Source organism: Cynocephalus volans, chromosome 1 (assembly GCF_027409185.1).
Source record: "Cynocephalus volans isolate mCynVol1 chromosome 1, mCynVol1.pri, whole genome shotgun sequence".
Lineage (NCBI taxonomy): Eukaryota > Metazoa > Chordata > Mammalia > Dermoptera > Cynocephalidae > Cynocephalus > Cynocephalus volans.
Genome location: NC_084460.1, coordinates 149,664,279 through 149,681,540, shown reverse-complemented (window position 1 = coordinate 149,681,540; position 17,262 = coordinate 149,664,279). Strand labels below are relative to the sequence as shown.

Genomic DNA, 17,262 nt, shown 5'->3' with positions numbered 1-17,262 from the left:
GGAAGGTCAAAGCTGGGCACAGAAACCAAGAATCCTGATTCCTGCTAAACTCAAGAATCCCAATGAAACAAGCAACTACATCTCCCCCTGCACCCCAATTACTGAGCAATACGTAGATGAGACTTCAGTGCTGGGAGAAATCAGATCTAGGCTTGGCATTGCGAATATATGGAACAAACTTCTGATTCTGTTAAATTTGAATTGGAGGTCCCTCTGCAATTGAGGTTTTAGATACACTCCATATGCTGTGATTCTGGGCTTGCTCCAAGCAAGTGGAAATGTTTTTCAAATACATAAATATCTGGGGAGCTTACATGTGAATATAGAGACGACCCCAAGTAAATACTTCATTTTAAAAACTGTTTAAATATGGTAAAACATGCATCTTCATAAATTATTTTTATAGTAACTAGTTGTGCTTTTCAATAGTCTAAATGTCTAGTAACATTTTACCAACCAAAATGTTTAATTACCAACCGATTTCAAAGTTTTATCTCATCAATAAGGTTACATTCGAATGTTTTTACTATGTCAGGAAAGACATGCCAAACGATGACAGTATTTTGTCTCATCAACTCCAAATTTTTGCATACACCATTAAAGAATATGTTTGGCAGTTATTCTAAAAGCATCTAAATTTAAAAAATGCTCCCCAAATATATATACTGGAAAAGCCATTTCAGAACCTGAAAAAAAGAAAAAACTTAAGCAATATAAACTTGAATGTGTTGAGATGGGAGGTGGGGGAGGAAGAGGAGTTTTTGTGGTCACAATAAGGAGCAGAAGTATGCATACATTCTGCAAAGGATTACTTGTAGGAAATTTAGTGAGTCAGACTCCTGTATATTCGAATATTCAATTTTTTAATTTTTTTTTTTTTTTTGGTTTCAGTTTGCTAGCCTCAGACCTACAGATGCCCAGCTCAAATGCAAAGAGGCTTTTATAAAGTGTGACTCAATTAAAACTTATGAGCTCGGCTTCTTTTTCACCCATATTTCAGAACCAAATTGGATCCTCAAGGACTCTTATCTAATGTCTCTCCATGCCAATGACATTGATGTTTCGGTAGCTGTAGTTTTCTCTTGGAGTAACCACTCACATCTTACTGAAATATTTGGTCACTGATACCTCCATCTGATAAGGAAATTGCTTCTTAATCTATAAGGTTAATTTAAGTTTCACTAGCAATAGGAAGTTAACGCATTTTTTAAAAAGAATTTTAGAAATAAAGAAAGGTGGGGAGGAAAAGAAAAAGAAAGGAGAAAATAAAATATTAAAAAAACAGAAAAATCCAGAAGAGATATTGTTACATTATCAAAACCCAGGTTTTAGAAGATTAGTTCTGTTGAACTCGGCCCTCGCTTTTCTCTTATTAAAGTTATAGCTTAGAACAGGGATACAAATACCGCTGTAAAGTGTGAGAATGTTTAAAGTAGTTGATTCCACTTAGTCTCTATAAAATCCCAGATAAATCCTGGACCTTATTTAGGCTATCTTTCCTTGCCGATCAAGGCTTGTCACACACCATCTAAAGCAGTAGTATTCAAATGGGAAGGATTTTGTTCCCAAGGGGATATTTGGTATTGTTTGGAGAGATTTTTTTTGGCTGTCACAATTAGGGGGATGCTAATGTCATGTAGATGACAGAGGTCAGGAGTACTGTTAAACGTCTTACAACACAGGAAGCCCTACAGCAAAGAATGATCTGGTATGAAATGTCAACTATGTTCCTCTGGAGAAACCTTGCTCCAAACCTATCCAATCTGTGTGAAGAGTGAGACTGGGGACCAAATGTCCTTCTCAGGTACTTCTAACTTCCCCTACCCATATTGGATGCAAGTTGCATGGGGCAATGTAGAATACCTTGCCACTTGTGAAAAAATGTACCACGGCTTAGCCATCTGCCATCAGCCTTTCTAGAATGTTGAAATTAGGGATATCACAAACATATGCAACAAATCATAAGCTTTTGGTTCCTGTTAAAATTTTATTTTCATTTGGTTTTAATCTAACGCTTGAAATTGCTAATCCCCCCCACCCTATGTTGTAAATATCAAACATGGCCACTTTACCTTTGACGTTTTATGTTTATTTTATTGAGACATCATGTAGTAAAATCATCCGTAGACATATACACTTAGTAGGTAAATATTTAAGATATTTTCAGTCAGCTTATGAATTTTACCCATGCATTGTTTCTTTTTTTATGTTTTAAAATTTTAGTCTCATTCTACAAATGAATGGAGTAATATCCATGTGTGCAGACTAAAATTATCTTTTAAATTATTCATGGCATTTTGGGGTTGGCAAAGTACCTACAACATTAACATTGAAGCAGTTGATATAGGATGTTTATTGTTTATAGAGTCAAATGAAAATCTTCATAGCATTCTGCAAAACCTGAAATACTTAACTCACACAACATCCTGTGACATTTTCATAATTTTATAGATCTCGTAAACATTGATACTCAGTGAATCTTATATTCACTATCATTATGGAGCCAGTAAATTTTTTTAACCTAAGAGTATTATTAAAAAGTAGCATGAGGGGAAAGAGAAGAACATCAGAAAATAGTATGATTTAAAAAAACCATTATGCTATATATTGGTTCACTAAAGAAAATAGATTCAACTAATTATCTGAAAATGAAGTGCACATTTTAGAATGTTCAAAACTGTGAAAGATCTTTAGTAAAATCTTCTACTATAAGTCCATAAAATAATAAATTATATTCTCACTTGACAAAACAACATGCACCTTTACAACAAAAAGGTTTTGTAAATAGGAGAGGTTGAAAGTGAGACTCTTGTTTAAACTGGGGGTATGCAATCAAGGAGGAAAGGTGATTACTCCTCTGGACCTCCCAGTATAGCCAGGATAATTAAGCAATAGAAATATCACAGATGATGGAGAGACCGTCTCTGTCTGAAAGATTCTCAAATGGTCCACCAATGAGTTTACATTTGATCAAGATGTTCAAATAAGAAGTTTATCAGTTGCAAAAAAGGCAGGCAGGGAAAAAAACCTCCCAAGAAAAAGTACATGTCTTTAAGAAGACAGCATGTACTCAGGAGAAAGGGAATTCAATTAAGATCAATGAGCATTTGTTGAATGCCTGCTCTATACATTTGCTAAGATAATATCTAAATGAGACAATTACTCTCTGCAGCGAACACAGGCATATGTGAGTTATGCTTTTTACCTTCAGTTTTATAATCTCAGGCTTATGATTTCAAATTATGATTGGTGCGCTATTATTTATGCAATAGATATGACTAGATCTATTGTTTAAATTCTTTTTACTAGTGTTGGACATAAAGAGTTTGAAATTACAATGTTGAATAGAAAGTTTTGGTGATAATGAACACCTTCAACCTTCCTTAAATTCCACAATGATTTTGCTAGTTTGGAATCTCACCTGTTCTTTGATTTTTTAATTTCAAGTTAAGTGCATACAATGTTTGTTTATTTATATTTTTTTTCATTTAAAGCCAGAGTGACTAAATATTTGCCCATTACGGAATAAGAGGACATTGTTAAAAATTCTTTTTAGTCTGATTTATTTTTAGCAATGGTTGCTAAATTTGAATAGTACTTTGTAGTTAACAATGAGAGTTTTCTTATATTCTCATTTAATAAATTTGTTATACCAATAGTAAAGATGTTTTAACCAATTGAAGGGAATTGAAAAGGAGGAAAGGGCAGAACATTTATTAATCATTCTATTAAGGCTCAGACAATTTATTGGTTGCTTTACCTATATCATAAATCCCATGCTAATGACAAAAACTTTCCCTGAAAAATAATTAATGTTCTTTCATCATCTTAGTGATGAATGGCATCATTTCCAAGGTGAATGGCTAGGGAACAGATGAGAGTCTGGGATCTACGGTGATCCTTTTATTATGGGATCTAAACCAATCAGTCTAAAAAGCTACCTGGAAGCTAATGGAAGTTCTCTTAAGAGAAGTCTAAATTCATGAATATTAAATAAATTCTATTTCTATTAAATAAATTAGTGTAAAAAGCTAGGGGCTTCAACAATAACACTGAGCAAAGGCCAATGACACTCATTCACACATTCTAAGTAAAGAGGTTAAATTAGCCTCAGCTTTTTTTTTAAGGATGAGTTATATGGGTATTATATATGAAAATATGAATGCAGAGTTTTCCATTTACATATAATTAAAATAAATATGTTTACCTTTAAATATATGATCTTACTGAACTGTGACCTGGGACGGAATCTGGCAATAGGAAAAAGAACTATTACAAGCATATATCAAAAAATTTGTGGAAAAATAGAATTAAAAAATAATACAAATCTTTCCACGAACATTTTGACGACCCCTCTTACACTAAAAAGTCGATCAATGAAAGTATCTGGATAATTAAATAAACATTTAAAACTTGGCAAACTGCTTTTATTGATGAACTAATTGAGTTCACTTACTTGCTCTTGGTGTGTTCATAATAACATGTTCACAATAAAATTTTAAAAAGTTAAATTACCCAACTCCTCCATGCTTTTCCATAAGGGCAACAATTCAAGCCTTGATACAGTAAAAAGTCAGAGGAAACCTCAGATTAAAAACTTGATTGACAAACAAGTAAAAAGCCATGTCCTACACTTGCAAAGCTAGCAAATTTTGTGTTGAGAGATCTTTGTCATTTCACAGATGACTACTGTGCAAACACATTGAGCCTTAACTGTGGCTCTTAAACCATAATACTTTGTTAAGAATTAGTGTAACCAAAGTTAAAGATAGTGTGACGTTCACCTGATCAGCAAGTAAGTTTCAGAAATCATCATAATGAAAATTTTGAGTTTGCTATTCTAACAATAATGTGCATGTGTGCATGTGTTCATGTGTGCGTGTGTGTGGCATGCTGCAACAATTACAACACATCGGAAAAAGAGCAGAATTTGAAATTTAAGTGTTCTTATTAAAATAATGTTCCATACATTTTTTCCAAACATACATCCCTTTGTGTGAGTTTTAAACAACATTTTAATAAGAAAAATTTTTGTATTAATGAATATGCTAATAATAATTTAAAAATTGAAGCTATATCATGCACAAAAAAAATAAAACATGAAAAAATAAAATAAATAAATGTTACCAAACTGGAAAAAAGAAAAAAAAAGAAAAGATTTACACAGGTGAAAGCAAATAGGCAGCACGTGGTTAGAAAATCACTCTGGAAATAATCTGCTTAAATGCGTAACCACATGCTCAGTAAAGAACACAGTATAAATGTCCTAGTCAAGTTAAGGGATTCTGGAGAGTGAAGCTCCTGTTGAAGAGATGGGCACATCACCACAGCAGAGATCCCTCCAATAGCACGTCTATATCCAGAACAGCACAGGAAAATATTCTCCTTTCAAACTTAAATACAGGCGTGGCTGCATCCTTCCTAAAAGAGATCACCTTTCGGTGTTTCACTATTTTAAGAAGTTTTATCAAAATGTACTCAATATTCACCTTTCTGGAAAATAATGATGAAGCACTTAAGAGGAAAGAACTTTAGTATGTCCTATTTTAATCCTGTTTGAAGTAAAACTAAATAGTCTTCTATGTTCTATGTCATGGCTGTCATCAAACTACTGTTTTTCTAATGACTGTATTTTTATTTTAACTAGGGACTTTAGCAGGGTGATAGGTATCTGTGCCTTACATTTTCTAAATAGATGCAAAGTTTTTAGCATGGAAGTGACTTCTTTTTCTTTCTTTCTTTTTTCTTTTAGTGCCATTTCTATGCATTCAGCAATTTGTTTCTAGGAAACAGAAAGTGGCAAGGGCTATTAGGAAAATGGGAAAGTATCTGTAGCAGAGATAAGACATTTAACTGAGATTTTAAAACATTTTATTTCCTTTGTCTCATAAATACAGCTTTGTCTGACTTTTGTTAATTTTCTGAGGTTTTTAAGGAAGAGAAACTATGTTCAATGATTGTTCAATGATTCCATTTGGCATCCTGAGCAGATTTTACTAAATGCCACAGCTATAAGCGTGTTTTTGTCAAAATCAAGGGGTAATACTGAAAATCTTGAATTGAAACTTGGTCAGGAAGTTACCGATAAGTTAATTTGGGGGTTTTACATTTTTCATTATTTTTATTTTTAAGATTGAACTTACTGGCAGAGAAAAGAGCAATATTAGACTTGGAAGCAGAAATTCTCCAAATGTAAAAAAGTGAAAAAGAACTCTTTAAAATGTTGTTGAAAAATATGCAACGTAGAAAGAAGAGAGTGAATGAATGAGTGAGATGAGAATGAGGGAACTTTTAAGACCTTTTGCCCTCTCATCTACAGGACCGTGAAAGTCTTTTATTCTGTTTTTCCAGTTCTAGACTATCCTTCCTCCACTGCATGCTGTGTGCTATAGTGTCTCTCCTCACTTCCAAGGCTCTCTTTAGTCTGGCTCCGTCCCTCCAACTTGATTTGTTTTATTTACTTCACCAATATACATTGTCAAAGATTCTTTAGCTGATACCTTCTCACAAAGGCTGTACTCAGTTCCCTCCTCTGTGCGTCTTTGCATAATTATTCTTCCTGCTGATGGTACATTTTTATTCCTACACAGTTACATGAATTCTTCGTGACTCAGTGTAAGGCCTACCTCCTTCAATGACCTATGGTGGTATTCTTTCTGAACAGCTCATTTGTATAAAAACACCAAAGAGAAGTGCTCCATTCCACTGAGTTAGTTCCAATCTACCACTCTTCTCAGCCAGGACAAAATTTCCTCAGCATATCTATAATTAAATGCCAGTTTGACATTTTAGCTTCCTCTAATTGTATTTATCCACATACTCTGTATTATAATTACACCGGAAACTTCTTCCAAAACATACATTTTTCTCCTCTGTGCATTGATTTATGCCATTTCCTTCAGAAAATGGGAGTGTTAAGTTAATATTTCTTGAGTCCTTATTATGTGCTGGAAACTAAGCTAAAGGTTTTACTGAAAGTTGTTATTTAGCCCTACAACAATGCTATGAAGCACTTCTACTACTCTTGCAACTAACAGATGCAGAAACTCAGGCATCATCAAGTTTCATAACTTGCCTCCTAAGTCACTGGTCCATTTCTCTAAAGCACTATATTGCTGCTCTTGAGCATCACTTCAAATCCAGTGATGTGCTGTCAGTATAAGGTACAGTACCAGAGGAACACATTTTGATGTATATGGCTTAAGATTTTAATAATGTGAATTCTTTGGGACATCCATCTGTTTTTTTCTTGTATCAAAAATTGTACTCATCTTCAAGGCTCAAGTCATACGTGTCCTCTCAGTCTCTCTAGTGAGAGTCTCGTCTCCTTGCTCTGCATTCACAGCGGCTTCCACTACGTCCCTGCTACTCATGGTATGTGGTTCATGGGACAGCAAGGTCAGTCTCACCTGGAGCTTGCTGGGAATGCCGACACTGGCTCCACACTGGACCTCTTGGATCAGTTTTTGTCTTAACAGGAGTGAGCCCCGGAAGATTCATATGCACTGTAAAGTTTGAAAAGCAATGCACTAGTTATTTATTTCTATATTTAGTTATTCACAGCAACTAATTACTTCTATTTACCTGACATTCTACAAACAGAAAGAACAGTATGTTATTTATATTTGTCTCACCCAGAATGACTAGCATAATACTTCCCACTATGGTTGACACTCAGCACATCTTTACTAAATGTATCTATTGAACTGAGAGAAAATTCCATGGAAATTATCTTTGTAAATCTCCCATAACTCATTCAAGCAATATTCTCTTCTAGACTATAATTTCTGGGAGTGTAATGGTTATATCTGTCAAGTTCATGTGGTGCTTACCTACTATGTGGAAAGGTACTTCAATGACTTAAGGATGGAGTGAGATGCTCAGTAAATTAATTAAGATGATTGACTAATATATCAAAAATAATCTTTTTAAAGTAAGGTATAATTTTATTTTGAATTTAGTTAATAAAAACCTAGAAGTATTCATGTGCCAGTGTGTCTAAGTTTTTTGCAAATATTAACTTATTCACATTCTGAACTAAGATTGCTTGTAAATTTATGTAAATTTATGTTAAATCAATAAAGGTTGATTTGTGATACCTTTTTCAATTCTAATACATGGTATATCACATCTACTTCAGGTTGTTTGTTTCAGGTGATTACTTAATGTGTCCTTTTTTAATGACTTCAAAATTCTTCCAAATTGATTGAAATTTTAAAAATTTTAATTGATACCTAATAATTGTACATATTTATGGGTACAGTGGGATGTTTCAATACATGTACACATGCATAATAGTCAAATCAGGATAACTGGAATACTCATCAAGAGTAGACTTGTGGTTGCCAGGGTCTGGGAGGGGTTGTGGGCAGGGGAGAGTGGGGAGAGGTTGGTCACACAGTGAAAAGGTACAGTTAGATTGAAAGAATAAGTCCTCGTGTCCCAATTCACAGTGGGGTGACTACGGTTAACAATCATATATTGCATATTTCAAAATAACAAGGAAAGAGGTTTTTGAAAATTCTCCCTACTAAGAAATTTTTTGTAGGTGGTTCACTACTCCTAATGCATTAAAACAGAACATCAAGCTATTTTAGCAGAAACCTATGTTCCATTTCAGAACAGAAATACTCTGTTCTGTCAGATTTCAGATTATATTATGTATTATTTTATATGTTTCATGCATTGCTCATGTGTGTACACTTGATTTTATATACACAGGGAGGAAAGATCCCAATCCGGTGGACATCACCAGAAGCTATAGCTTACCGCAAGTTCACGTCAGCCAGCGATGTATGGAGTTATGGGATTGTTCTCTGGGAGGTGATGTCTTATGGAGAGAGACCATACTGGGAGATGTCCAATCAGGATGTAAGTATTTGTAGTTTATGAGTTACGGGTTCAGATTAAAAGATCAAGCTGTGCAAGGAAGTGGAGCATAATGAAACCAGGTGGCTCCTAGTTTGTGACATTGAAATAGAATACTTGGAAGAAATGGAACTGTCTCCAAACCTTGCAAGGACATTAATTGAATTGTTCTTACAGCTTTACACGTTTCCCTCAAGCAGAGGTTTCGAAATAAGACAAAATAAAACATTTGTAAAAAAACCGTAATGAAAAAAGTGACCAATAAAATTATCAGTGAGTATCTGAAGAATTTTTGCTACAAAACTCTTTCTATATAAAATTTGCAAGATACATATGTCTGCCATCCTTTCTTGATTTAATTAATGTATGAATGCCAACATTTTATTTACTTAAATATAGTATTTCCCAAAGTCAGATAAAAACAACCAATCTCTATCATGTTTTTTCTAGTTATGTATTTCACTTGCACATGAATTTAATTATAAAAACTGAAGTCTCTGGATGGAGAAAATAATCTTTAACTTTCTATTATAACTGTGATATGATTTTTCAAAGGGAATTTTGTTTTTATAGGTTATATTTTGCTAATGCTTAGTAAAAGGATGCCATTGGCATATGGGATCAGCACTCAGAGATTTTTCTTTATGCTTAGCCAAAAAAGCTTAGCATGATCCCAAGAATACATAAGAAGCAAGCTGAGATGCTTTTAGTCATTTCCGACTCACCACTTATAAAATTGCTTTTAATGTATTTTGATATATAAATCTTTCTGTACTTTTTTTTTTTTTTTTTTGGAGTAATACTGGAAAAATCAGATTCACTTTTCCACATCTCTACTTTCTGAATTCTGTCTGTATCAGAGGATCATAAAGTGTGGTCTCTGGACCAGCAGCTTTAGTATGGCCTGGGAATTTGTTAGAAATGCAACTTCTCAGGCTCTACCCCAAATCTATGAAATCAGAAACTACAGAGGTGAGGATGCAGTGCTCTGTGTATTAAGTCCTCCAGATGCTTCTGATGCACATTAAAGTTTGAAAATCCCTGCTTTACCTGACTTAAGAATGCTAATCAACGAATAATTATTAAGTTGTACAGCACATGGGATTTTGCTGAAGGAAGTTACTATTATTTGGAAGAGACCATTTAAACTATGGTATAACTAAACTCTGCATATTAGTTTTCTCTGCATTCATTCTTATATACTTTTTATAGAGGTCTGTATGACCAAATAATAATTCTTTATAACACCAAATTTCCTATTTCACTGACCATTTCTTTTTATTGAAATCTCAAAACTCTTTCCTGTGTTCACTCTCATTTTCTTTCAGTTTCAGGCTTAAATAATTTTTTGTTTATTTGATCAGCTGTTATCCTTTTAGGCAATTAATTTAAAATGAGAACGTTTCTCCTTAACTGGAAAATATTTATTTGAGCATGTCCTGCCCATGAAGAAGTAAAATGAGTCGCACCTCTGAAGGTCCCGGACACTTTTCTTCTCACACAGGTAATTAAAGCTGTGGACGAGGGCTATCGCCTGCCACCTCCCATGGACTGCCCAGCTGCCTTGTATCAGCTGATGCTGGACTGCTGGCAGAAAGACAGAAACAACAGACCCAAGTTTGAGCAGATTGTCAGCATTCTGGACAAGCTTATCCGAAATCCTGGCAGCCTGAAGATCATCACCAGTGCGGCAGCAAGGTGACACATTCAAATTTGATCCTGCACTTACTCTGAAATTGATGTGTTTGCTCTCTCCAAGGTGTTAATTTTTTTTCCACTGCCCCAACTGTGTTCTGTGAAACTTGTATTCCTCAAGATGAGAGAGATATATTTTTCTTTTTCTTATCCTTAGGAGAAATTCTCATGCTAATAGTAATCGTGAAATTTAAGATATTTTTAACTTCCATCTTGACTAGAAATGACTCTACATTCAGTCTTGTTTAAGTCTTTGAGAAATAGGAAACCTGGACACATACCTTTTTTTCCAGTCTTCATTATTTAAAAAACATACAAGCAAACAAACAAAAACAAAAACAAAACTCCTGGAATGGTGGAGAATTCCGGTGAAGTCCTGATTCATACTTCATTTAAAGTAAAGCAAAAAAAAAAAAAAAAGATCCAAACTGTCACACTTGTTAGCAGGATGCAACTTTCCTCCACTTAGTTAAACAAATATTTGCTTAACCATAGATGCCATGGAAGAGAGAAAACTAAGAGTAAAATCAGGTGCCCCTGGACAGTACCATAATGTCAGTACATCATAGGTACAATGCAATCCAGGATGCACAACATCTATGAAATTTTGCCTCTCAGTTAGGAATAACTGAGTTCTCTCAGTGGGTTTCAAGCATGTAAATTACAGTGCACCTACAAAGTGCAATGGGAGAAATGGAGAAGGAGAAATGAATTTTGTCAGGGGCCATATGAGAAGAAAAGTATTCATGTATTTGGTGCATCTCAGAGAAATTAAAGGTGAAGCTATCTATCTTGTTTAATAATTTAGATTCTCATTGTGTACACAAGAGTAAAACAGTTCTTTTATATGATGATGCTTGCACTCTAGGCTTTTAATTTTTCTTTCTGATTTATCAAATGAGCTAGTATATATATTTTGTACTTATAAAAATGTTTTTCCTGACAACTAGAGAAAGAAGCACTTCAGACTTTTTTGGGACTTGTAGCAGTGTGACCACTCACTCGATGGCTTGGAGACTAGTGAGTTCAATAATGTCTTCATAGGTGCGGTGGAGTTTTCTCAGTAATTATGACTTGTAGGCGATTCTACACTTCCTGACATCTGTTCTCTATTGTGTTATTTATAGTTTCCATTAATGCTATCCTGCCCTGCTGTTTCCATTGCTACAAAGCATTGCTACTAAAGCTGGCATTTAATGCATGGGAAATTCCTTGGTTTTCTCCTCCAGTTGTCTGTTTAAAGATCAAGCAGTGTGTGAGTGAATGTATAGATACATAAAAACTTCAATTAATTATGCTTTAGTATCAGATTTTTTTAGAAGATCAATAATATTCAAGGCAATAGTTTAGAGAATCAAAATTAATGCTCCTCACATCCACAAGTAACAAAAATTGAAACTTTTTTTTATTGATTGATCCATTCATAAATACCTATGTTATTTTCATATCTTAGTTATTGTGAATAGTGCTGCAATGAACATGGAAGTGTAGATATCTTGTGAAGACACTAATTTTATTTCCTTTGAGTATATACCCAGAAGTGATATTGTTGGATCATATGATGGTTTTATTTTTAGTTTTTTGAGGAACTTTCAAACTGTTTTCCATATGGCAGTACCAATTTACATTCCAACCAAAAATGTTCCCTTTTCTCCACATCCTTACTAACACTTGTTATCTTTTGGCTTTTTAGTAACAGTCACACCAACAGGTGTGGGGCAATATCTGATTGGGGTTTGGATTTGCATTTCTCTAGTGTTTAGTGACGCTGAGCACCTTTTCATGTACTGTTCGCCACTTGTACGTCTTCCATAGAAAAATGTCCATTCACATCCTTAGCCCATTTTTTAATCAGGTTATTTGTTTTCTGCTATTGAATTGAATATTTTATAATTCCTTATATATTTTGTTCCTTTTATATTTTGAATATTAACCCCTTTCCAAATATATAATTTGTGTTTTCTCCCATTTTGTGAATTGCATTTTCATCTTGTTTATTGTTTCCTTTGCGGAAACTTTTTAGTTTGACATAGTCCCATTTGATTATTTTTGCTTTTGTTACCTGAGCTTTTGGTGTCATGTCCACAAAATTATTGCCAAGACCAATGTGATAGAGCTTTCCCCCTGTGTTTCATTCTAAGAGTTTCACAGTTGTAGGTCTTAAGTCTTTAATCCATTTTAGTTGATTATATTGAGCACACTTTATCCAGTTTTTACATTATATTTGAATAAGATGAATAAGGAGAATCTGAAACAAAGCCTTAATACCAGTATATAAGGATCATAGATTATTCATTGGAAATAACATTTAGAGATCACTAAGATTGAATCACCCATAGCTTATCCCATAAGATTAAATCTCTTTTCTAAACTTTATAGAGAGACTATACAGACTCTGTTGGAAATCCACCTGACAGTTTAACAACTGACAGGATAACAAACCTGTCCTTCCCTAGGCCATAAGGTCCTCATTTTGCACTCTGAAGCCATTTCTTTTGATCTTTACACAACAGTAATCATGGCATAGAAAACATCTTTTCAACTCTTTCTGTATCACAAAAAAGGCATTCCAACCATTTCCACAGGATGGTATTATCAGTGTAAAGCTAACTCCTACAATATGATCTAGGGATATTTAACACCAATTAGATGAAGGAAGATAGTCTTAATATCAGATTATAACATGTCAGGATATGTCCTAGCATCTAAATTTTAATATACTTCCTTACTCACATTTTTATCTTATTGAAATATATTGAATACTTTTTTCCTGATATATGTTCTTTAATGCCTGGACAAATTCTATGTATTTTGTTACAAAACATACAGTTTTAGAGACAATATGAATATTTTTCTATGAAGTACAGTTCATATTAATTAAGTTAATGTATAAATTTAGATCATTAGATTTATATTTTTACTTATCGCCATTAAAACACACAACTGGCAGATTTTGTTGTTACAAATTTATTATCGTCCACCTCCTATTGCCATGCAGTGTCAAGGAATTTTTCTGTAGAAAAATTGCATTCCTGCTTTTGACGATGATTATGTCATCCTTTTTCATCAGTGATTAAACTCATTTTCCCCTTGAATTTTCCAGTGACGCCCTTGCCACATACTTAATGAAGAAAATACAAAACCATTAGATGGGAACTTCCAAGAGCAAAAGAAAAACTTACTTGCACCTGTGCCTACCTATCTTGTATTTCTTTCCTCTAATTATAAAAGAAGCATCCATCTACTTCTCTGTTTCACTGTCTACCTGTCTCTCTCTCTGACATTCTCTTCTCCTGTAGATCCAGTCTCTTTCTGTCTGCAGATCATTGTCATAGAATGACAATGTTCTATTACACTGTTTTTCGAATTTCTCTGATAAGAATCACCTGGGGAACTTATTGCACATACAACTCTCCAGGTGTATCCCAAGCTAAGCTACTGATTCATAATTTCTGGGAAAGGAGAATGGAACTTAAGCATTTGATAAAAACTCCAGATGATTTGCTTCATCAGAGGAATTTAGGAAATACTGGTTGTCGATGTCACCTCTGCTGGCCCTGCATTTCTGCAACTACTTCCCTTTTCTCTGACACTCTTCACAGCTGAACTACTCAGATAATGGACCCACAAACTCGTAAACTTAATATTCTGAAAATGTATTTTTCTATTTTCTCCTGCTACCCTGATCTTTCCACTGCCTTTTGAATTTAGCTGAACACACAAGCACCTACACATTTGACCAACCAGGAGTTGCTGCAATTCTTAGCACCCTTTCTTGTTCTCCACACTTTGATCCAGATGCTTACTGGATCAATGTGATTCATCTCTCCCCTTTTCTTCTGAAAACAGTCTTTTCTATGACTGTTCCCCCTGATGAACTAGACCACTGCAATAGCCTCCTAACTTGTCCCCTGCTTTTACTCTTGCCCTACTCCAAGCATCATTTTTGCACAGCCTTCAGAATTTTCTTATTAAAACATATGATATAATTCCACTTACCCATTTATAACCAATTTTGAATTCCCATTATATGCAGAAAAAAATTTAGACGTCTTTTTATGGTTTAAAAATCTGCTGCTTCTTCACTATCATTTCTTTCATTCAAATATCCATTTATTCATTTTTCCAACAATTCCTTATTGTATGACAATCTACCTTGTGCAAGGCACTGTGTAGACTCTGGAGAACAATGAAGAAGACAAAAACAGTCCCTGCCATCCTGGAGCTACATTATAGAAGTTGGACCATAAACAATAGACAAGTACAGATTTTAAGATGGAAATAAATAGATGGCTGTGATAGACAATAAAGGAGTAGTTGAGAAAGAACCCTCTGAGGAGGTGTTTGAGCTGAGACCTAAAAGAAGGCAATGAGCCATCTGTATAAAGACCACTCCCATCCTCCAAACAGAGTATTCTTGACATAAGATAAAGAAACTGCAAATACCTTGAGAAAAGAAAGAGTTTGGAGAAATCTAAAAGATGGCAGAGGGTAATATGACTGAAGAGCTTTAGGAAAGGAAGAGTCTGTCCTGAGTTTAAGGAGGCAAAAGAAGCCAGAGCACTTGAGGCTACACAGACCATGATGAAGACCTTGGAATTTAAGTTTTTAAATGTATGAGAAATCCATTCAGGTATTTGAAGCGGAGAAGTAAGATGATTTGATTTGCACAACTGCTTTGTTTTTTTTGTTGTTTTTTTTTTTTGTCTTTTTCGTGACCGACACTCAGCCAGTGAGTGCACCGGCCATTCCTATATAGGATCCGAACCTGCGGTGGGAGCGTCGCCACGCTCCCAGCGCCGCACTCTCCCGAGTGCGCCACGGCTCGGCCCTGCACAACTGCTTTGTAGATGGAAGGGCAAGCATATGAGAAGGTGGAGGTCATTTTAACCTTTCAACTTGTGCCACATTCATTTAAACAATACTCTAGCCTCAGTGGACATTTAGTTTCTTTCAAAAGCAAATGCATTTCAGAGGACTGTAGTACATCTTGGTCCCTTTGTCTTAGATTCTCCTCCATGCTTTTCTTCCTTAAGGAAGCAGCTTATGCATCATGTGTTTATGGAGCCATTCTCTGGCAACACAATCAACACAATTTCGCTGTGTGTGTGTGTGTGTGTGTGTGTGTGTGTGTGTGTGTGTGTGTGTGTGTGTGTGTGTGTGTGTGTGTGTGTGTGTGTGTGTGTGCTGGCAAGTACTGCAATTTGAACCTGTGACCCTGGTGTTACAAGGCTGCATTCTAACCAACTGAGCTAACTGGCAAGGCTGGCAACACAATTTAAAGTTCAACACCATTACTGTCTTACAGAGCACCATATTATTGGTTTTTTGTTTGTTTGTTTGTTTGTTTTGTCTTTTTGTGACTGGTAAGGGGATTGCAACCCTTGGCTTGGTTTCACCTGCACTGCGCTCAGCCTTTGAGCGCACTGCCCATTCCTATATAGGATCTGAACTTGCAGCGGGAGCGCCTCTGCACTCCCAAGCGCCAGCTGCGCTCCCGAGTGCCCCACGGGGCCGGCCCTATATTATTGGTTTTCATCACTGTTTTAACTCTGTCTTCTGTGTGAGTGTGTGCTCTTTTTAAGTATCCGTTTCCTCGATGTACTCAAAGCCCTGTAAGATTATATGCCAGGCTTCTCTTGTATTACCAGTGCCAGGTTGATAAGGAAAACTTAATAAATATCTGCTAAATACATGAATATGTTCTGACATCATTAGTAAATTTCAATTTCGACAGACATAATTTTTAGAAAAAACACTCCTAGTGTTTTTCTATTCATTAAACACATTTATTTAGACATTGGTCATATGCTCAAAGCTTAAAACTGTTCTCCTAAGAAAAATTTTACGTGTGCCCCTTTATGTCAACTCAACTCCAGAAATACACACCTTGAAACACAAGAGGAGAGACTGTCTTGGTCTGTTTTCTGCTGGTGTAACAAAATACCAAATACTGGGTAAATTTTAAAAAGGGTAGTTTATTTGGCTCATGGTTATGGAGGCTGGGAAGTCCAAGAGCATGGTGCCAGCATCTGGCAGGGTTATCTCATGGCAGAAGGCCTGACTAACAGGCACAAAACTATGCCATCTACCCTAAGTGAAACATTGTGCAGTACATGCATGTATCGACACAAGACACTGTACCTACAAATATGTACAAGTAAATGTTAAAATATTTCGAATTAAAAAAAAAAAGAGGAAATAGGCCCAACTTATCCTTTTATAAGACGCTCACTCCCATGATAAAAACCTACTCCCACAATAATGGCATTAATCCATTTATGAAGGCAGAGCGTTCATGGACTGATAACTTCTTAAAGGTCCCTTCTCTCAATACCATTATAGTGGCAATTAAATTTCAACATGAGTTTTGGTGGATATATTCAAACTATAGCAGAGCCTGTCCAAACTGGATTAGTAACTGGTACCAAACATCCAAGTTTCTGAATGATGTAGTTATTCAGATAATGTAAAGAATTGTGTTTCCATTAGGAAAAACAGCATCATTCTTATACAAATGATGTTTTCCAGAGTCTTCCTGGATCCAGTTAGTTATATGGTCAAATTTTAATTTATTCTGGTATCTTGGCTAAGTACCTTTTAACACTAATTGTTTTACATAGAAAACTTTATTTCATATACTATTATAAAAATCTATTTATAATGCATCATTTCACTTTTCAACCTTTGTTTGAGTTG

General features: G+C 35.0%; 1 protein-coding gene across 1 annotated transcript in view; it reads left to right on the top strand.

Moving 5' to 3' along the window:
* Positions 1-17,262, top strand: part of EPHA3 (EPH receptor A3) — a 264,085-nt gene that overhangs the window by 232,728 nt on the left and 14,095 nt on the right. Inside the window, exons 12-13 of the mRNA XM_063079677.1 lie at positions 8,722-8,871; positions 10,373-10,566. Of these exons, the coding sequence (XP_062935747.1) occupies positions 8,722-8,871; positions 10,373-10,566 (344 nt within the window). The remainder of the gene's footprint in view (positions 1-8,721; positions 8,872-10,372; positions 10,567-17,262) is intronic.